Here is a 23,234-nt window from a genome sequence, read left to right as displayed (position 1 = left end):
GAAATATAATGAGCCAGACTCCGAAACAAAGGTAAAAATGCATTACATACGGCGAGGGCTGGCTCTGTGGCCACACGTGCCAGTCGAGCGGGGCTGACGGGATTAGTTTGAAATTGAACTGATGAAACCCTTTCTGGTGGGTTTCAGCGAGGGCACTCTGATGCTCACACCCAGAGGCATATATTGTGATTAACATGAGTCTTCTGACAATGGGAGGCACCCAATATGAATGACACTGAAACTAAGACCAGTTACTCATACCGTCAGATTCTGTATCCTCTCTGTTCCAGATACGTGTCACTGTGGCGTCAGCTCGCCCGATGACTCCTCTGTTCTCCCAGCAGAGCGCGGGGCCACAAAATGTGGGCAACACGGTTCACTTGAAATTCCGATCACTGATGTTGAACTTCTAGAAATGACCTTTACCGTAGCATCCCATATGAACACAGCAGCTGAGCTCTGAGCATCAATAGCGCCACTCTGAGCAAACAGCGCTCGCCGCCCTCCTCTGCCTGAATGGAGGAAACTGACGAAAGAGTCAGCAGAGACGGAGAAATGCATCGGGAGGTTACGGAAAGGTCGCCCGGCATATCTGTTTTCTGCAGTGAATTCAGTCAGCCATCTGCCTGTCCCCTTTATCTAGTCACTCCTCCCTCCTCTGCTTAAAGCTGCCAAATGTTGGCTCTCGTGCTTAGAGCTGTTTTGACGTATCACATTTGGAAAGGTGGCATGACTCAAAGTTGTGTTGAAATGTTACCTCTCCCACCGCGGCAACCTGTGCACGTATGCAAATGTTGACGATGTCAGAGGACTGAGGCACAAAAACACTTGGTTAGGGTCAGGAAATGATCATGTTTTGGCCGAAAATACCTGTTATGGTGGCCATGAACACGGCTGGAAATCATCACACGTGTTAAAATACCACGTCCCTTATCCAAACTGTCCAGCGGTTTCAAGCTTACAAAATGTTGTTCCGTAGGAATGTCGATATAGTACACACAGTAGCCAATGGCAGTTACAAAGGTGAATGTGTGAGTGATTTGCAGAAACGTTAACTGCCAACATTTCAAGCTGGAGACTGGGCTGGCAACGTCAACTGGAGAAAGTCTGTAGTTAAAGGTGCACTATGTAAGTAAGTTGATTATCGAGTCTTACTCCCAACTCAAATACCTAAGTTCTCTGATGCTGGCTGACCAGACCTTATAATACTGTCGGCAGTATTAGATTTGGTTGGAAATATAAAAATTTAACATTAGCTTTCTTACAAATTGGACCTTTAAGCAGTAGACATTCATGTATCAACTTCTTTCGTCGTGAAGTGTTGCTAAGAAAGAAGAAAATGAGCAGCGAGACTGTGAATCTACAAGAATAAACTACAGTCTGTTAAAACTCGACGTTTACAGACTTTAAAAGCAGTCAAAAGCTCTGAGAATGCTTCTGTGTGGACCCCTGAGATGTGATTATTTTGTCACATGTACAACTTCCGTGCTCAAGACGTTAAACTCGATATGTAAAGCAATATCTAACCAAGTCCTACAGCACACGAGTCTGACAGTCAGTCCTGTGCTTTCAGAGCAAAATGAGGGAAAGGAAACAAGTAAAGTTTTTAAAGCAGGGTTTAAAAGTTCACTTTGCCTTCAGTTATTTGAGTTTGCACCTCGCAAGAGTCTTCGCTTCTACTTTGAACAACAAAATCCCGCTTTAGAATTGTTGTCAGGCAAACACAGCAAACGGGGCTGAGCGAGAGAGAGCCCGTCGACAAAGCGAACACCGCAACATTTACATTATAAACCCCACTGTGACATTAATACCTTAATAGCTACCTGCTGAAAGTGCAAGTTAATGCATTAACTTTGAGCCTGTGGAGATAATTTGTGGGCTTTTGGAAGATAATATGCATTTATTCAAGCCTTTAAAGCAAAGGACAAAGGAAAGCGTGAACGTTACAATGCTGTGTTGAAGTGTGTTGATCTTTCAGATTGCAATTTAGGAGGTGACCCCCTGACATGCATTGATTGCTGGCTGCTGCAGCCATGAATGGGGCTTCTAGTGGTGCTCCAGTCGGTGGTGATTACATGTAGAAACCTCATTTTTCCTCCACAAAGTGCCTCTGAAGAACCATTTATGCTTTCAAAGGTGTTTTTCTCTTCGCTACCAACGCAGACCTCTTTCATTTTCTTTGCCACACTTTAACGCCGCTCTATAATAAGCAAACATGGTCTCGTTAGCCATATTGACCACCCTGTCGTGGCACTTCAGATCCTCCTGATTTCTTGCAGCCGTGTCGCACAGCCTGCGGGGGGCGATTTCTGGATTTAACAAGTCAAGGTGCCGCTTGTGTGTCTTTCGGTCACACCTGACAAAGTAGGATGTGGGCTTTAACACCCAGGGGCTGCCGAGCCGGTCACAGAAACTTGTCAGAGAGAAAGCCAAAAGTCGATATCAGTGTTGAGTTAGAAAGGTAAAGAGGGGGAGGAAGAGAATGGAGTGTGACACAGAAGGAAGGAGTTTCTTATCCTTCCTCTCTTCAGTTTTGAGATGCGGTCTTATTACTACCTAACAGCCTGAAGCTCTGCCTCTTCTACACAGACAGAAAGTGGCAAAGAGAGAGTGTCAGACAATAATTAATACCAAGGTAATGCAGACGAAGCCGAGCCGATAAGAATCTCTGCTCTCGCTAAAGCGCCACGTCCTACATTGTGTTCCTTCCGGGATCCCTGAGCCTTTTCTGGGAGGCAGACACATTCTTCCTCTCTCCACGGGGAACGTTTCACCACAATCTGAAAAGGCCCATGTGCACTTGTGTCTCTGCAAAACGAATACATTAACTTTTCTATCACTGTTGCCATATGGGTTTTTTTGTCATGTTTTAATTGCTTTAATGGCGTCCTTGTTGTTGCTCACATTATTTGCTCTGCTGTTTCCCAGCATCTGTGCGCGTCGGCCCGGCTCGTGCCCCACGTCAGAGTCTCATTGTGTCTGCTTTTCTTCCGCAAATTGCCCGACTTTTCTCCCCTTTCATTTAAGCACTGTGCGAGTTGTTTCTCATTTTTCAGCACAATTGCTACTAAATCAGAAATGATTTACATCATGCCGAGCCATTTTTGCAAACCACAGTGCTTTTAAGATGATTATCTCCTGCCATTCCAGGCAGCTGTTTGTTTACATTAATTTCAGTGTCATATGAAAAATGTGCAATAACAAGTCTAATGAAACTTTCCTAAAGATTAACTTCACTCATTCAATGATTCTCTGTCAACAAATCCTATGAAAAGCCAAAAATCAACATGCACAGATTCACTAACCAGTGTCTGTGAATCCAAATCCTGATATGTGGTTTTGCTGTATGCTGCAGATTGCGTTGTTGTCCAAAAACAATTAAAAACAATGAACCAATGATCAACGAGCCAGGAGGAGTAACGTGATTCTTCATCACTATTAACATGGGAACGAGTTGAGAGTCAGTCCCGTGTACTGAAATTCCTGCTAGCATGCAAAATTAGTGGGAGTAAATAGTTTGCAACAAATGCCCCATTTACTCCTGTAAAGGTTAACTCCACCAATCTCCAACATTAATGTGTGTTTACAGGTCTTGGGGAGTATTACTACATATGTGAAAAAAGTAGCATAAAGCCTTTTGTGGCTTCAGAGGAAGATGCATCTAATCTGATAAAATGCCTCATTGTGGGTAATGTAGGCACCAGGCTTTGAAAGAGAATAAATATGGGATATCTTGGGTTCTGCTTTTTAAATTATGATCACTTCTTTTTCAACTCTCCATAATGAGTCCAATAGTTTTATAGGAGTACAGGAGTATAGTAGTGTTAGACCAGTGGACTGCTTCTTATAACCCGGCGCCTCCAAGCCCACAATGCAATTTATCCACTGAGTGACCTCACTGGAGGCAATTTGTCAGATTACATGCAGCTTCCTCTGGAGCCACACAGGGCTTTATACATTCAAGTATTCCCCGAGGCCTGTACAACAGATTCTGATGTATAAAAATCTGAATTATCCTTTAAGCAAGTGAATATTTGCCTATTTTTACATTTCCTGCAGACATGAGGAAACATTAGCTCTAATCAAAATTTTACTCTCCTGTTGCTTTGTCAATGTCCCTGCAACTCCCAAGAACAACATCTGGAGGGTTTTTATCCACCAAATGCTCAAATGTATCAACCAGTTAGTAACTACCTGGTTGGTGCTTTGTTGCAAGAAAGATAAAGTAATGTAAAATGTGCTGATTATTGCTGAAAAGGAGGATGATGAGGTGCCAAACACGACAAAGATATGGGCTGTAAGAAAAAAAAAGATGCGTGGAGAGACTTCAGCTGGCTCTGTGGAGCTGCGGGGAACTGCAACTGGAAACACTTTTTGATTCATTGTTAATATGAACATTTCTTGAATTTGCCCAAGCACTGACATGATCCTACAAGAAACTAGATTTGAGAATGCAACCTCAACAAAGTGAGCCTGTGACAGAGCCACTGGTCTGAACCATCTTCCCGTTCACTCGCTGAAACTGGTTCAGTTTCAGGAAGTGGAATACATATTGCCACAACGATAAAAGCTAAAATAAAATGTCTGGATTTTTTATTTTTTGTCCCGACTGCTTACAGTCATCATTAATTAGATCTGTTCTCTCACAATGAATTCCTCCATGTCAGAGTAAAATCTTTTTTAACCGTGAGCTGTCTGGATTCCTGAGCTGATAAGGCCTGTCAGCTTTTAACTGGTGCGCTGTCAGCCCCCTGTCTCCTTTCCAAGGGGCACTGCTTATGAACCTTTTACATTACAGTGAATGACAGTTCATAACCTTATCTTTCCGGGCTACTGTGCTGTATAAATCCTCTTTGGGAAACACCACTCCGGAGCATCCTGAGATTTATCACGTTGCTTGTCATGAAATAAATAAATAAATAAAAGTGGAGAAAAAAAAAAAAGCCCAGCCCTGAAAGGATGCGTATCCTGTTCACCTAGAGTGCCTGGAAGATAACTAGGGTTACAACGTGTGATCCTGATGCATGGCTGACAGACAGCCAGATTGACACCCCTGGTCTCTTCAGTATCTTCCCCAACCACACAGGAGCGGGAATCAAATGCAGACGAATGAGCCGCTGCCGCATCCAAGAGCCGCGGAAAAACATTTTGGGCAAAGGCGATCCCCTCGGTGGCTCTATTTCATGCTACATAGACATCTGTCTGAGGAAGGGGGCTGTTTGAATCCTGAGTGCAGGCAGATAGGCTGGCAGACGCAGGATGATAGCAGAGATTTTACTGAAAGCGGGAGCAACAGTTTGAGGCAGCACTCAGAGTAACAGCATGTAAGAGAGGTTTGTTCCAAAATGGGCCGTGCACCATTTGGGGGTGTCGAAGGGGGGGAGGGGGGAAATGACACCTACTTTCACGAAATGATTGACAGCAGAAAATATTGACTTCCTCTTTTTAAAGGATAGCAGGTTAACCTAGGTGACAAAATACATAACTCTTTCCAAATACAGTGTTCTTGTCATTAATTGGGCAATGATTTCTAAATCAACGGTTGGATTGTTGGGAGCCAAATATTAGAGGAATACTACAGGCAGCAGTGTGTCTCTGTGATCTTATGGCTCTTCTTTGACTGTACATTGCTAAAGAGTACAATATGTCCGCGGATGGTTTTCCAGCAACACGGAACACCACTGAATGTTCAGAGAAATATCATAGGGACATTATAGGAACACTACAGGCAGCAGTGTGTCTCTATGATCCTCTCACTCTTCCTTGTCTGCACATTTCTAAAGTACTTGTCTCTTTATGACCCTCAAGGTTTTCTGTGTGACTACACATTACTAAACTACTCGTCTGGTTATGTTTCCTCAGCAGCACAGACAATACTGAACAATCATGGAACTATTACAGGAAAATGACAGGACTAATAAGGGCAGCAGTGTGTCTCTATGATCCTCTTGCTCTTCAGATATTATAGATCTAAGACATGAGGGGGTGGGACGAAGAGATTACAAATCTGTGCGCTACCCCAGCACCGCTGACAGCACCAAGGATTTATCAATGCACACCGCTGCTGATTTGTCAGAGCCATGATTGGGGCCATAGATTCTAACTTGCACAGACGTCCGTCAAATAAAGGGTCAATGAGTCAGACAGACTAGACTTAACATATTCAGCTAAACAAACCCTCTGTCCCTGCTACTTCTCTGCCACCAGGGAATGGAGAAGGAGGCGAGGGCATGCCGAATAGGGTTTCATAATTAAGAGTGTTTGCCGCATGGTTTGCAAAAATAGTTCAGTACAATGCGTCTAATGCGTACGATTGTACAGTACTTGGGGGCGGTGAAACCTTCTGGTTTTAGCATATGGTGTTCAGCATCCGCAGATGGTTTTTTTTTTTTTTTTTTTCTGTACCTCCCGCCCTCCTTTGTAATCTTTTTTAAACACTCAGCAACTTGCAGGGAGGAAGCCTGCTGAGTGGGGACTGATTGTCGTACTGGAACTGCATGTGTCATTTGTAACAGTGACAGCAAACCTACCTGGAGCGCGGCGCTGGGAGAGGGAGCAGGAGAGGAGAGCTCAGCCTGATCGCTTGAATTTGTCTCAGAGCTCAGCTAGAAGCCTTCCCATGCTGCCATTAAAGAGGGAAACAGAGAGGCTTCTGGGGCTGCATGCGCTTCATTTACATGCCAGGTTTTTTTGTTTTCGTTTTTGTAGAATTTGTCTTTTTGACAGAGAACATCCTTTTATTCAGGCTTATTTGGTTTGATTTTATCTGGGTCATATCAGTTTAGTGTTGTGAAAATCATAGTTTTGTTTCTACAACTTTGTCCTAACAAAACCCAGATGGCAAAACTTTACCAGACACGTTCATCCAGCCCCCCAGAGGCCACGTGGAATGATGGCCCTTGGGCGGTTCACTCCTGTTTGCCAGATTTGAGTGACAAGCAGGCCATACAGTACCATGGAAATGAACAGTGACACACATTTAGCAATTTCTTGATCATATTAAACAGTATAAGGACACAAACTACAGTCATACTGGCTATGAAAAACAGAATTCTATGTTCTTAATACTCTTCAGTCATAGCAGAGGGATTTAGGACTTGATACACAGTAGCTAAAGGTAGTGACTGTGTTGTAAGGGCCAAATCCCTGCGTTCTTGTAATGGCTGGCTTCGAAGACTCTTGCCATCGATTAGGATCAGTCTAATCAATAGATGATTTGATCTTCACCCAAGAAATACATTGAAAATTGCAAATGAGAAAAAAAAAATCTCGCTATAATAAGAAGCAAGAAATGAACATTACTCAACATCAGCGCTGTGGAGCACATGCTCTCGGGGATCCATACATGATATTGCTGACACATATCACCATTAGCTGCTGCCTGACAGTTTGTGCGTGAGCCTCAGATGTGTTGTGGTTTCTCACACTGAGGGAGAAGAGAAGGATTGTTTTTCTTTGTGTCGTATGTTTACAAGACTCAAAAAAGGGCCCAAAATCATGCCATTCTCATTTTGCATGGGAAGTCTTAGCTTCCCTTCGTCAAGGTCAGTGTTTTGCTCCAATTTAATTTAAATTGGTTTCTTGATGTGTGGTGTGAGTGTTCATATTTTCTCAAGAGGAACTGCAAATTGAAACGCGTCGATGATCAGAATTTAAAGATAGATTTTTTTCCATTATGTAAACCGCTGGATGCCGGATGAGGCCGGCTAATATAAACTCAAATGTGTTTTAACGTTTTTTTACTGGCATATAATTGAAAGCAAAAGTCTTGATTGGGAAAAATTACTCTGAGGCACGTAAAACACGAATTAAAACGCCACTGATGCATCACTGTGAAATACTGAAGGCGCACTCTGTCATGATGAACCTTATTTCAAACTTCAGATGTTCATATGTTCCCGTGCAGTCCAAAAACATATGGCAGCTGTAACGATCCCATATTGGCTTCATGGGACCAGACGCTGCTCCTTGCAGTGAGAAATGATCTCCTCATGTGTGTTTTTTTTTGTTTTTTTGTTTTTTTTTCTGTCCGTGCGTCCGTGCATTCATTAAGAAAACTCTGCTGCCATTCAAAATCTGTGGGTGAAAATGAATATTTTACCCCAACCTAGAAAAAAGCAGCTCTCGCCTTAATGAGGCTGATGCGTCTCAAAGGCACCTGAAATGTCGCCGTCTTCTTAAAGCGTTAAGTTAAGATGTGACGGTGAGCAGATGGCTCTTTACTGTACCCGAGCACAGCACATTATAGGCATTTAGCTGAGTGTTTCCTATGCTGTTATGGTGGCAATAGAAAGCATCCCAAACATTTATGTTTTTACGCACAGATATGTTTAATCTTCTGATTTTTGCAGTTACAAGTAAAAAGGGTCAGAGAGGGAAAAGAAGGGAGGGTTTAAGTGAAGGTTACAGGCTGCTAATTATGAAGTGCACTTGTTATTTCATGCATTTAATGTGAAAACAACAAACATGCTGCTTTATAAAAGTACCTTCCAAATATGACTCCAGTACGAAGCAGCAAAAAAAAAAAAAAGAAAGAAAAGAAAAAAGGATCCTTGCTCTATGCAAAAATGGATTACAGTGCTTAAAGGGATGAGAAGTGAGTAGCAGATGAGTAGTCCTTTTTTTTCATGTTTTAGCTTTTTATTTTTATCTATTATTACAAAGCTCCGACTGGCTCATTCAGTTTATTTTTTTAAAAAAAAGTCTTCAAACCACTTTCTCTGCAGCATACATGAAGAAAGTGAGGATGAAAATGGTTTTATGGAAAGTGTGCTGCGGAAACAGGAGACGGGCCGACTGCAGGCAGCTCCGCAGGACGCTTCGGGGCCCATGACAATACTTTTGTGTCCTGAAAATTGAAAGTTCTTGTAGAGAGAACACGAAAAATGGGAGAGATATGGAGCGCAGGTAGCCAGGATGTGGGTAGATAGCATTTCAGTGCACTGAGTCTGTTTGTAATTCAGGTCCCACGCTGAACAAGTCTGATCTGAGCAAAGCTGCCAAGGGCTGCACTGGTTTTAAAGAATCTGTCTCTTTAAGCTTTTTAATATGCTGGTCAAATAATAGCTTCCTCATAGACGTTCTCGCTCCTGATGAATTTCAAAATGGACCATTCATTCCACACCACCAGGACTCTGTTTGTGTGTGTGTGTGTGTGTGTGTGTGTGTGTGTGTGTGGGCCAGTGGCAGGGGGCAGGCAGCACATTAAGACAGTGACTGGCAGATCTCATTTGGTGTTTAATTTCATGAGGGTGAGCTCTCATCTGTGAGGGCCCATTAGCCTCGGGCTGGCTAGCTGTAGGATGCCGCAGGTTCGTCGTCGAGTGGTGTTTACACTGAGAGTCCTTATGTGATTCTCTGTATGAACAATAACTAAGTACATTTACTCGAATAGTTTGATTAAGTGTATTTCTGGGGTGTTTTAAGTTTTTGGGTTTTATGCCTTCATTTACATTTCAGAGGTGTACTTTCTGCACCACTACATTTATTTGAGTTTTATTGTTACCAGTTACTTTGCAGATAGTGATTTTGAAAACCTGTGTGAAGGACATTGGCGTTCTTGACCAACCGTTGTGACAGTAATCTCAACTCAAAAACCTCCTTACTTGCCTTTTTTCCGAGCTTTTCCCAGGACCTCATGAAGACCTGTTCCTATATCTCAAGACTTTCTCATCATGAGAATGTGAAACATGAGGTACTGTTCTACAGTAAATCAAATATGGGATCATACTCCAACACTGACAGTGGCAACTCTTCCTACTCTGTTATTTTTTGATACTTGGACATTTTGTGAATACTTATTACCTAAAGTATTATATATTTGGAAATCAGCATGGATCAAATTACAGTGCAGTGTAAAAAGGGGTCACTCATAGTTAAGAACCCTGAAGTAATTATCAGCTAACTCTACAGTTCCTCTCAATGACATGAAGCATTTTAATGTGTTTTGGATAAATCTGCTAGTTAGCATTCAGACAAGAGCCCTTTACACACAGGACTAGCTTCACCAGGGGACCACGAGTGATTTGGAAACGACCAGCCACATCTACGTGTCGTGTGGTGCATTTGTACAGGGCAAGCAAAGTCTGTAATTCACTTTAATTTACTGACATTATCCCCCATATATGAAGCAGAAGCTTGTTTCAGAAGCAGAAGGTCTGTTCTTCAGCAGCCACGTGAATAAATTAGTCTGAAATTGTTTTACCCACTTTCAACAAGTGCAGTGAGCATAAATACACGTAAGCAGCTCATTTGGAGGTAGTAACAGATGCTTTATGACTGTACTTTTATGTGACAACCTTTTCGTTGCTCCTAACCTTCGCTGTAACTCTTCTTTAAACACCACCATCACCGATCTCAGTCCACAACTGTTGGCTACTGTTTAATGTGTTATATGCCTTAATCGTATTTCACACGTTTTCCAAATCACGGAGATGCCGATTCGCACGGGACTAATATCAAACCAGGACCCCTGTGTTTGGTGAAATATGGGAGGTGCTGTAATTTGGAAGTGGAACTTTTACTTTACAGAATAAGCATGGATTAATATCACAGACGATCTCTGCAATTACTATAAATGACTTTATACCATGGTCTGGGGGAATACTCGATTCTGATTGGCTGCAGGGTGTCCATTAGCCCCTGATATATGGACACCTACTAAGCAGTTCCAGTCAAATTGACTGTTCACCGCTGTAAATCAATGCGCTGGCTGGCATATCAAATCTGAATATTTTATTTCCAGCACTGAGTGCAGTCCGTCAGTCCTTCAGTATCCTCTGAACACCACAGGGTGGCGACTGTAACACACAAGCTGCAGAAAGTACACTTCCCCTCTAAATTTACTGATAAACGAATAATCTCGCATCCCGTTCGCTGTTCAGCTCTCTGCTTAAGGCTACGGCCACAGTAACGTTACATACAGCCGATCATTTGTTCGTGAAAATCTTAATATTGATTTGGGGACAATGACATGACTGGTTAGCTCGCTGGTCTCGTTAGCTAGCATGCTGTCAAATTATATTTACTGTTTGTCAACCGTACGCAATGTTATTGACTTTGAATCTTGTTAGCATAGCGTTAGCTTTCTGGCTCATCGCTCAGCGGACTAGAATATCTCCCGTTGCTAAGGCCTATGGTCCGTCCTATTTACTGGAGGAGTGAACACCGCTTCCGTTGCATAACAACCTTATGGGAGGGAAATGATTGTTCCAGGTTTTAGTCAAACCCTCAGGCATTACCAGGGAAACTTAGTTAGGGCTTGTGAAAAACTTTATATTTTGATTGTAAAACGCACGGAAATATAAATTAATGGTCTTAATTTATTTTCTTTGGCAAGTAACCATGGTATAAGCGGGATAATGCCCTTCGAGGTGTCCATAAATAGGAGTTAATGGACTTCGCGGAGGCAGCCGTCCTCTGCTGCGCGTCCGACGGTTCTTAGACCTCCGCGTCGTCCATTAACTCCTGTTTATGGACACCTCGTCGGGCATTATCCCTTACTTAAATCCCCCAAGTAATACCAGTCCCAAGTTAATAGTATGTAAAAGTATGTAACCAGCTGTGTATGTAGCGGAGCATTTAGCATTAAAGTTCCAGATGTTTCTTTGAGGAGTGAGTGGAGACCAAACCATCTCTGTACACATGAAATGCTGTGAGTATTGCTCTGAACCGCTCGCTGCGAGTTTTAATAGAGGTGCGGGATTAATACGTATACCAGTAAACTAAAACAAAAATAATGTGGATACGAAATTAGGAAAAATAATGTGTTTTTGACTGTTCCTGCAATGCAAAGATAATTCATGGGCAGGTCAGAACAAGAGCAGGGTTATTTTATTTATTTATTTATTTTTTAACAGCTACTTCTGTACTGCACATAGAAAGTGAATGAAACATTAACTGATATTTTTCTTTAAAAAAAAAAAGATGTATTCATTTATGTTTAAAAAAAAAAGCAAATATATATATCTAAAGCAAAGAACACGTTTTCAGCCTGCAGGGACGGGGCATTATGGGTCAAGGTGGATCACAGTACCCTTGTAATTTTCAGTATTGTCGGGTAGAGCAGCTGCAGACATTGTACACCATAAACACCTACACTGTTTGAGATGCATCGTGTGTGTTTGTGCCCTTGTGTCAGTTCAGTTGCAAACTTTATGGGCCCCTAAGGGAAATTTGTTTTAAGATTGGCTCTGCAGTAAAACACACAGTAAAGTAGCATAATAAAGTGTAAGAGGACAGTAAAAAACAGTAAACACATTACCTGAAAGTGGAGGAACACACATTACAAGGTGGCGTGTCACAGCGTACGACCATAAACACCCACGTCAGCTGATAAGACCAGACGAGGAGTCAGTGTGTTGATGGAGACCAGTGAATGTTTCCCATCCATACAAACTGTCAAGGTTGTCTGGAGGACATTAGAAATAAAAGGGGCTGGACACAATATCAGAAACACCATTTCAATATGATACAAACTACAGCAAATACTACTTTTGTATTGTTGAAAGTATTTTTCTCATGTGACTGTTTCAGAGAGCTGATAATGCAACACTTTGTGGTTTAATGTGTTCCTATTGTAACAGTATTTCCCCCATGAACATATTTCGATTTGACTTATTTCAGTTGCCATCAAAAGCTGCCTGTTTCAATCACCCTTGGGCTCAGGTCCTCCAAAGCAGTACCATTTAAAGGGTAATTGCACCAATTTTACACATCAAATTGTGATTGTAGATCTTGGGGATTAGTAGGCCCCAGAAGTGGGAAGTGGCAACACTTCAGTGGCTCCAGATGAAGCTTCACGTAATCTGATAATTATCCTCGAGTGATGTCAGTCGGTGGCTTATCTGCATTGTGGGTAATGTAGGTGCAAGGTTTGTAAAGCAGTCCACTAGCATTGCAGTATAAAACACTGTGGGAATTATTATTGACAGATTAAAAAACTAAAAACGCAGTTTATTACACACGCTCATTTTCCTTTTTGAAAGCCCCGCGCCTACATTACCCGCATTGCAACTTAACTACTGAGCGTCATCACTGGAGGCAGTTTATTACACTAAATTCAGCTTCTTGTGGAGCCTCCAAAAATCTTTATGCTACTTTTTTCACATATGCAGGAGTACTGTCCAAGACCTGGGAACACACTTTAACCTTTAAAATTGGTGGAGTTGCCCTTTAAAACACCTTTATTTAATATTTCACCGAAGGAAACAGTCATTATTTGAGAAACACCAGGTGGGATGATGTGTGTATGACTTTCGTGTAGGTTTGTGTGCGTGTCTGCGGCACAGCAGCCAAATTGATCCTCGGCGTTAATATTTGAAGCTCCTGTGCCGTGCTCCGCCGCTCGCGACTTCAGAGAGTTGTCTCTTTGTTGACATCAAAAGACTTTCTCTGTCCTTTGTAACGCTCATAATTATCCCCATCAGTGCGGGCTTTGATGTTAACACAGCTGTATAGTGTTGAGTGTTCCGCGAGTGTACATTGGTGTACAGTATTTGTTGTGTGCAGCTGTGTGCGTGCATGAACATCATTTCAGGTGTTTGAACGTATGGATCGCTATCAGTCCAGAGATGTGCGGGTTATCAATGTGATGTTTTAGCCTTTGAAAAAAATAAATTACAGGTTTTTAAAAAGTCGATGAAATGCATTTCTGCACAAATCGGATTACAGGAGATTATAATCGCAAAAAAGGCTTGAAGATTTACAGATAAAGTTGCATAATGATATTTAACAAAACAGCTTTGACATGGTTCATTTAATCATATTGATATGAGAACAATTAAAGTCTCAGTCTTTTGGCTCAGACACAGTATGGACCAGTAAACTGTTTGACTCCTCTCTAGATTGTAGAGCTGTTTTATTTGCCAAACCGCGGTGGGCCAACAAAGTAAGTCTAATCACCTTGTCTGCATTGTGTTTTCGCTTTTCCTCTCAGGTAGACACTCATGGGCAGCCTGGGTGTTTGGGCTGTGGCTGTGGCCGCTCTGCTGGGATCCTCAGGGTGCTGGCTCGCTGAAGGGCACAAGAGCAGCAGGCGAGGCAGCGTGGATACAGCCGGCGTGTCACACAGCTCCTCGCAGGAACCACGCTCCATGGTAAATATCATGTGCCCATTCCCCACACATACCCACACACACAGCTTCCCACGGAGGCCATTACCTTCATAATTCAAACTGGAGAAAACCCTCACAGGGGTGTAAATCAGTCACATCGGCCGTAAATCAAATCAGGGTCGCAAACAAAACTGAAGTGAATGAAAAACAGTGTGACAAAACACACATTTGTTGTCAAATATGGCACCTTTTATTGTTTCTGAAACAGTGCGCTCCTGTCTTGGTGATTCCGATGTTATGACTGAGCAGTCAGCCTGTGAATTGGTACACCCATTTATAATTGTTTATTATACTGGGGCACCCCAATAGCTAACCTGGTAGTGTTTGTGCCCCGTACAAGAGGCCGAGTCCTCAGCAGCGACCTGGGTTGGGTTCCAGTCTGTGGCCCCTTGCTGCAAGAACCAGGTTGAAAGTCAAAAAACAAAATTGAATTGTTTTTGTGCACAAGTATATATTTATTCTGATGGATTGCATCATGAGCAGAACCTTAATTTTTAGCTTTTAGTCAGAAATGTCCTCCTGCAGTATTTTTCTTCTAAATTTAGCATCACATATGATGACGAAAACTAGTTTAAGCCACCTCCATTCAAAAATACTTTAGCAACTTACCAATGTGTGCTACTTATCCAGGGAGTACCCTGCCCTCGCCCTGAGACAAGGCTGGGATTGGCTCCAGCAGCAACACCCCGTGACCCCATGGAAAGGGATAAGCGGTTACGGTCAATGACATGACATGACATGACCAATGTGTGCTGTGCCTGGGTTTACAATATAGCAATTAGATATTAAACACATACAGGATGGTGTTGGTGAGCTTAATTAAGATGATCATATTTAAATGCAAAATGTATCAAAAGATGCAACACGGTGTGTGACCACATAATCAGCTAATGATCTTAACCATCTCTGTTCAATTCTGTTCAGACATGGCTGTGTTTAGAAACACAGCGCGATCATCAGCTTTTTCCCAAGAGGTCCAGGCAGCTACCACAGGGATCACTGAATCATGTGATCAAGTACTGTACACAGGTCAGAGGTCCCGACATGCTTTGACCCTATCCAAAACTTGTTTGTGGAAAATCAGGCGTGCACCTTTTTTATACATGACAAAGGGCTTTTGTCTAATCTGTGAGGCGGTTGAGAGAAGAGGGGCGCACACAGTTGCCTAGTTACCTCGCAGTGTGATGCTGAAATGTTTTTACTTTTGAAGAGAAGAGGAAATTGACAGGCAAGGGAGAAACGGGTGGACTGTGAGGATGAGAGAGGTTAACAATTACGCCGTGAGACTCACAAGGAAATTGTTTGGCCATCTGATTGTTTGGCCAGCTGAAACACAGAATCTGTAAGTACATGGGATTCAACACTCCCTGCCTTCGCTGTGACTTTGGCACTGGCGCCAGCTGTGGATGTGATGTGGTGCAACCCGATTTCTGGCTTCGTACTTCTGCTGGGAGTGACTTTGGCTTTAACCTGTGTGTTTTTCTTTGGTGTTCATATGAATACATTGTCTGTCTGTATTGTCTCCTCCAATGTATTATTGTGATTCTGATTTTTAAGGTAATGGTTAAGGCCAGGGAGCCCTGTTATGAATATAAAAGTTGAATATCTCTCAGTAGAATGCCAGATTGAACTCAAAAATAGGCATTCACTTTTTTTTCTTCACTTAAATGATTTAAAAAAAGGCAGGGATGGCTGATGAAAATACTTGGGGACGCCACTGATGAGCTCTAAGAGTCTTTGTTTTGTAACATTACAGGAGTAATGCGTGTGGGAATGCCAGCACATTAGTTGCAAACATGCCGTAGAGAAATATTACTGTTCACCAGTGACGCTCGGGATACATCGTTATGTGTTGCGTGAAACAGCAGAAGGGGAGTGAAGTTCCACCTCGTGTTTGGGGCATCTCCCTGCTGGTTGTCTGTGAAAGCTTGTCTCCATTATCAGCTCCTGTACCGCTCTGTGCCAGGCGAAATTAGCTTTGAAACAAGAGGTCTCTTAAGCATGTTTCAGAACAGTCACTTAAACCCTCACTCCAGCCACTGTTTCTCTCTGTTTTTTAACAATCAGTGTACTTATTTTTAAAATAGAAAATGGGAGCGTGGCCAATAGTCGGACATAATCCACCGGCAGCTGCAACCCGATTGCCGTTCTGGCAAGATCAACATCATTAGCATGGATAGAGTGGTAGCATGAATAGCAAAAGCATGTGTATCAGCATGGAGAGGGATAACGGTCACTCCAAAACAAGGTCTTCTTCGGTATTCATGGGCAAACTGTAACCTGCACTGTACCATTACTGCTACTAGACTCCACTCAAGTCATATATAACTGATCCATTTTAGCAATAGCTTACATTTTTTAAGTCTGAGAACAAAAGTAACGAAACTTGTGATCAGAAAAATATGAAACATCATAAGATTAGGCTTTAAAAACTGGTAATCATGGCAAAAAATAACAGCAGTTATAAAAGCACTTGGCAGTAAGTGGCAAATCAACTCTAAAAAACCAGGTCAGCTCATGATCACCAGGCCTCATTCGTCTTTGTGTGCATGGACATATCTGCACATGCAACTTAGGAAAAAATGTTCTTGTTTCACTCTTTGTGACCAGGAATAAAAAGAAGTTTGCTGTTCAGAAAACTTTTGGGTGTTTGACCCAACAAGTATAGTTTATGTAGTTTGGACCTTTAATTAAGTACATTGGTGGATGAATGCACAGAGAGAGGTGTACAATACGCTGTACATTACATCAAACCGTGTTCTGTTTAATTTATAGTCTTTATTGCACTTCGTCTTGATTTTTATGACTACAAACCGAGCCGCAGTTGGCCTTAAATCTGCCTGTTTTCCCTAGACTTTATTTTTAATCCAAGTTTGTCTTTGTTCATCCACTTGCAACCGACAGTCAAAAGATAACTGTTCAAAAATTTGTGTTATTGAATGAGCTCACTTATCTATCATCATGGCACACGAGAGAGATTCCTGGGCCAGAGGGAGGAAATAAAGAGACCATCCCTGTAAGCGAACAGGTCTATGACCACTTTAACTAATGTTCTCTGCACAACAAAAGGATAAAGCCTCAGCAGGCTGTCTAAAAGACATTTGCACAGACGGACCGACACAAACCACACGGCCCCACAGTCGTCGTAATTCTTTGTGAAATGAAGCATGTTCACCGCTCGGTCTGTTTTAAGTCTGTCTCACTTTGGGCTTTTCCAAATGTGGCAGCTGGTTGTGGAATGCGTTTCTGCCTCGCTTGTTTGGTCCTTTGAAATCCCGCAATTAAAAAAAAAAAAACACACATATATATATATATATATATATATATATATATATATATATATATATATATATATGTCATTTGGCGACAGAAGTTCACCCAAGGCGAAATCACGCAAATATGTGAATTCACATGACATATGTAAGATGCATTTTCAAAGTCTTTGGTAATGAATAAGTAATGCCAGATTTTCTTTTTTCTCTGACTAAAATTCCCCCAAAATAATGCAAAACATGTAAACAGAGGAACAATAGGGACTGAGGGGTACAACAGATGGAATAAAAGAAAAGAAGAAAACGTCTGGATGAAAGCCTTTTGATTTGTAGTTCTTGTCATTTTCCACCACTGAGTTGCCGGCAGCTCTGGTACAACAGTGGTATACAGAGCTAATACGTGTATTTTTAGGGGTACAGACAAAAACGTAAGGGCGTATTAGTTTTTATAAAAGAACAATTCATTTCATGTTGACATTAAAGATGCAGGGGCGCGTTGATTCCTGAATTATTCTGAATAATTCTGTAATATAAGATGTACTGATTGTTCTTACTGATACTTGAAAAAAAGTAGAACTTGATTAAATCACTGAATCCATTTTTGTGCAAGACAGTTTTGCTTCAGAAACATAAATGTTCATAATTGGGATATGAAATGTTGATGAAATATGCACATGGCACATCGAAACAACAGTATCCTACTGACTATGTTTTTCACAAGCAACTTTTTCCAGCTTTTATTGGAGGGTTAGGGTTAGGGTTATATTAGGGTTAATACTATAACTTAAGATACTGATATGAGACTTCACACACAACTCTGTTTATGTTGTGAAACCCAAAATAAACTCAGGCAACTAGCAGTTGTACAGCAGTATTACAGAGTGATGCCTCTTTATCTCATAAGCAATCTTCATCAGAGCAGAGACAGTCTGCAGAGAACACACAGACCGAACAACAGCCAAGTTGAATTTCTTTCTTTTTTTTTTTTTTTTTTATCAAGTTATTCACAGAATCAACGTTAATTGGCAAAAGCTGACATGACCTGCTGACTTTGACGTTTGTCAGCTCCGGCAAAAATTAGAAGCTGCTAGCTGGCAAGTTTTCTGCATTGCTTCTTGCTAATGAGCGAGAGAGACGAGCGAGAGGAGATTTGATAACACATACGTTTGTGTTGGAGCTCAGCGAATCTGCATCAATATGCATCAGTGTATTCAGGTATATGAACCCGGGATCACTCGCACCAGCACCCGCTCAAAAAGAGCTTTACAGTCACACTTTCCATAGCAGAAAGAGCACAGGTTTTCTTCAGACTTCATGTTTGTAAGATGCATGATGGTGTGGACATGGAAGATTCAACGTCGATCGAGAGACAACAAAATCTAGAGTCTACAGCTCATGTTGTCCGGCCTCCGCTGGAAAACAAAGTTACGTTGCATCGTTGCTCCCAGACTTTGAACTATGGAACAGTGGCTTCATTCAGTTTAAGTAGTACAGTTAGTCATACCACTGAAGAGCGTGCCCATCAGCAAGAACCCCAAAATTGAATGCTGCCACCGTTAATGATGTTATTTATTCCTGAACTTTTTCAGGTAAGTGAAAAGGACTGTTACAGATGGAAAGATCCCGTAGTTTTTAATAAACTTTAGTCAGACTGCGGAAATCCAGTCTGACAATAATGTGCTAATAATGCGATAATGCTCAAAAATATTAGCAACATAACCACATTTTTTTCGGGAGCAGATGTAGCTTTAGTGGGACTTCAGTGATTGATAGATGGGTGTGGCTGGGATGTTGTACTGTGGCTGTCTTGTTCCAGGGTTGTTGTGTTGAGAAGTCTTCAGCATGCTGACAGCTAACACTGATGAGCACATGGGGTTTTGTAGGAGGTCGTTATTTGGTTTGATAGTGGCCTCTGTGAAGAGCCAATGGACCAGAGTGATTTTGGGCTTTGTGTTCACTGGATGAACATTTGAGGGGTCAAAGGGTTAAGCACTGAGTGAACAGGGAATAACTGCAGGAACAATGAGAATGAAAATAAATGAAAATAGCCTCTCTCCACGAGGGCAGGTTATTCTGTTATATTTTAACTTTCAGCGATGCCCCCCCCCCCCACTACATTTACATTTTGATTATGACTTGTCCTCATAAAAGCTTTAGTTTCTTCTTCGTTGCAGTCCCAGAGGGTTACTCCACAATTTTTCTGACTGTCTCCTGAGAATTTATATTCAAAGCTGAAGAAACCCTTTCAGGCAGACAGAACGAGTGCAGAACGGTTACGATTATACGAAGCAATAATACCCTTCACTACTATAATTATTATGGTAGGTGATGCATTCTGGGCTCAGCAACACCCTCTTGTACATTTTCAGTATCTGTGTTCTTGTACTGCGGCATCTACTTTGTTATGAACACACTGAGGAGCATCGGTCTTTTGGTCCATGATGTCCAAAGTGAACACACAAAGTAAGGTTTACTGAATGAAGCCTTTATAAGTTGTATATTAAACAGCACATTGTAAGATGCTTCGTTCATGACCTTTAGCCTTTGTAAAATCCAGATTTTAAATATGTGTGCTATAACCACAAAACAAAACCAAAAAGCAAGAAGTACAGTAAGGTGTAAGATGGGTGATGTTCATTGCATGCATTAAACTTGACACCAAGATGAACTAGCATGCCCTAAAGCAACAACAAGAACATGTTGTGTCCATGTAGTGAAGCTAACAGAAACGTCATGACAGTGAAAAAGAATAGCAAGGCCAGAGAGATCCAGAGAGGACATATTATTGGGCAACTTCTGGAGAGAGAAGAAAAGGCAAAAGTGGGCCACAGTGAGTGAAAGTAAAGACGATGGACACGGAGATGAATAAAGTTCCCCTCCATACATCCATATTGAGACGCTCAAGCTGTCTGAACTTGATATGCAGGGAGCAGGCCTGATGAATAAAAGCAGATTTTGTCCTTCGCAACTAGAAAAACTCTGTGAGGTTCAAAGAAGCCAGCAACTACTGAGATCACAAACTCCTGCCTCTGAGTTTGGGCGTGAATGATCTTCTTGACCGCGAAGATTTGATTGGTCACCTGATGACTGAATCATCTCAGTAACAACCCAGAACCCTCACACCTAACCCTTCAGTCTGGACTGTTCATCAACTTCACAAACATCTCACAATGTGGCTCCGGTACACCGCTTAACCTTCCGGTACACCACGCTCAAATCACTTAATCACTTTATTGAAACACAATAAATCTCTAAATACATAAACTCAAGTACTGAGAGTGATCAAGTAGCTGGCTGACATTAATCTGGCAGCGTAGCGAGAAGAAGGTGTGGGTATAAACAGCTCCGACCAGCAACAACGCCTCGCCCAGCCTCACCAAGCGCCTCTGAAACAAAAGCACAGAACACAGACCACAAACAGGCCACCACGAAGTTCAAATCAGAACAAATATAGTTACATCTACCTGTTATACATTTAATCAATCAACATCTGCATTGGAAATGAGTTATTGTCCGGTAGTGTATTAAAAAATGCTGTTTTTTATCACTCTGTCTTTAGCGGCCAGGGAACATTTGAATAAAATCAAAATGTCTGTCAGACTGTCAGTGAGCTCCACCGGAAGCATAAAACCTCTCCAGCTAACACTGCAGTACAGTAAGTACAAAAGAAACGACAAAAAAAAGCAGGATCCATCAAAGTTATGCCTGTGAAGGTATATTGCTACTTAGACGCTGCCAGTGCGTTTCTTCTTGTTTGGCTCCTTTTCATTTAGCTCATTAAGTAGCTTGTTGGCGCACTGACGAATTACACTTATAAGACGGGTTCCTCCTTCTTAAGCAACTCACATCAGGGAATAACTATTCAATGCAGACAGATGAACTCTGGAACCGCAGTGCACTGATAGATTCGGCTCTCCTCCGGCTGCCTCTTATCCTAATCAGGCAATTTCTTACAAAAATGTCAAGGTGTCAGTTTGCTCCACATCAGACAATAGCTGAAGCTGCTGCTTAACAAATAGAATGAAAATGCAAAGCTAAGTGTTGGCACGAAGGCAGCTATTTCCAACAGAGAGTTTTGTTGTTGACTGGGATTAAGAGCCAGAGAGAGATGGAGGGAGAGTAAGTGGGCACATATAAACATATGGGCCCTTGAATGAAGAGTGCCTTCATTGCACCGCTCATAAGAGAGGGAGGATGAGGCATATTCAACCAGGCTTCGTGAAAGACACAGCTCGGCTTGGATTGCCCTGCTGTTCAAAATTGCATTCCCACAAAATGTCAGTCTCCGTGGCAGCGATGTCAGATTCTCGCTTTGTGTGGGTGTTTAAATGGCATCCAAAATGGAGGCATGTAGCTCTCAGAGATTTGTTTGTTGTACTAGTTGTTTTTTTTGTTTGTTTTTTTTTGAGAGGCTATAGCAGTCGTATTGAGTTTGAACACTTCAACTCCGGTTGCCACTAGAAAACCCTAATAAAGCGAACACAGACAGACTTATCAACAATGCTACTCTGCCGTGACACTTGCCAGGTGTTTTCATTATCATTCGGCGCACAGTGACATGATTGCTTCTTTAGTATGTGAAACCATAGCAGAGGTCCAGATCGAGCTTTATAACCTCAGCAGCAGCGCTGCCGCCTGATCACCAGGTACCGACTCACTCACAAGTTAAGTCAGCAGTAAACAGACACTTGGAAAAGTGGATCAGGGTTTCAGCACTCTGCCTTGTGTTACTGTGGCAGTCTGCCGAGGAATGAGTGCAGGCTCGGGCAATATACAACATTTTCTATCGTGATGCTGTCCTGCTCCAAATATAAAATAAAACAAAATGTTATGTTATGTTAATTAGTAGTATGAGTAGCGTGAATAAATACGGCACTCAGATGTTGACTGGCTGCTCACTTCTTTACTTCTGCCACAACGCCACAAAACAATATCGAATAAGAGATTTTAAAATAGAGCTTTAGTGCAAAGAATGAAATGCAAACATAACAGCATAGCCTAAAATATCAGAAGCAGCTAGTCCGACACTGGTTCCCTCCCATCTAAATTCTAGAGGACTCTAGAGGACCTTGACCTTTTTTTTTTGCTGTCCGCCATAATATCTTTTATCCTCCCATCCCTGGTTACTCTGCCACAAGTGCGGAAAATAAAGAGAGCGTAAATCAAACAGAAAGAATCTCAGACTCAAGAGGGTAGAAGTTATTCAATCTCCTATTTCTGCATAGATCTCAGAATCCCTCCTGTTCTCACGATCGTATCGTGCAATCCTAACTGCACCGGGTAACGTATATAGCAGGAATTATCTCGCGTTGCAAGAGAAAAATACAGACTGCCTCCTAATAATCTGTGTGTGGATCTACTTTGCCTCGAGTGATCACGGGGCAGAAGGCCCTCACTGCTACTAAACTGATATTTTATGCCATAAAGGTGCCCTGAAGCTGAATGTATAGAATAAAGTGAAAAAAAGAACCCTGGAGAGTCTTGGTTAAGTGAGTACAGTATTTTTAGAACGGAGCACACAGCCTCTCTTTCACCCCTATGCTTGGTTTGATTCACTAATCAATTGATCAAACAGCGGCACTCGAGATGATGGAAGGCGGTGCTGATGAGCACACTCAATTTTATCCCGCCATCATGAGGAAGCACGTCTGCAATTAAGATGGACAGATGGCAGAGTAAGAGAGGGATGTAGATGTAGAGACAAAGAAGGAGGAAATGACAGGAGGCACTAAAACTGCTGTGTTTTTCGCGAGGCTCTCGGTCCCCCGGGAAGCCGAGAGGGCCCCGCAGACACACACACACACGTTTTTATCACTGAGCCTCATTACCGCTGACATCTACGCTGAGG

General features: G+C 42.1%; 1 protein-coding gene across 3 annotated transcripts in view; it reads left to right on the top strand.

Moving 5' to 3' along the window:
* Positions 1-23,234, top strand: part of fstl4 (follistatin-like 4) — a 214,544-nt gene that overhangs the window by 4,463 nt on the left and 186,847 nt on the right. Inside the window, exons 1-2 of one of the 3 annotated variants that reach the window (XM_037119956.1) lie at positions 10,910-11,653; positions 13,941-14,096. In XM_037119956.1, coding sequence (XP_036975851.1) covers positions 13,947-14,096 — 150 coding nt within the window. In that variant the 5' untranslated portion in view covers positions 10,910-11,653; positions 13,941-13,946. Of the gene's footprint in view, positions 1-10,909; positions 11,654-13,936; positions 14,097-23,234 lie in introns of those variants that run through there. The other 2 variants (XM_037119955.1, XM_037119954.1) reach the window with 2 other exon arrangements.

This window comes from Acanthopagrus latus, chromosome 13 (assembly GCF_904848185.1).
Source record: "Acanthopagrus latus isolate v.2019 chromosome 13, fAcaLat1.1, whole genome shotgun sequence".
Lineage (NCBI taxonomy): Eukaryota > Metazoa > Chordata > Actinopteri > Spariformes > Sparidae > Acanthopagrus > Acanthopagrus latus.
The sequence above is the reverse complement of the archived record's forward strand: the minus strand, read 5'-3'. Positions and strand labels throughout refer to the sequence as shown.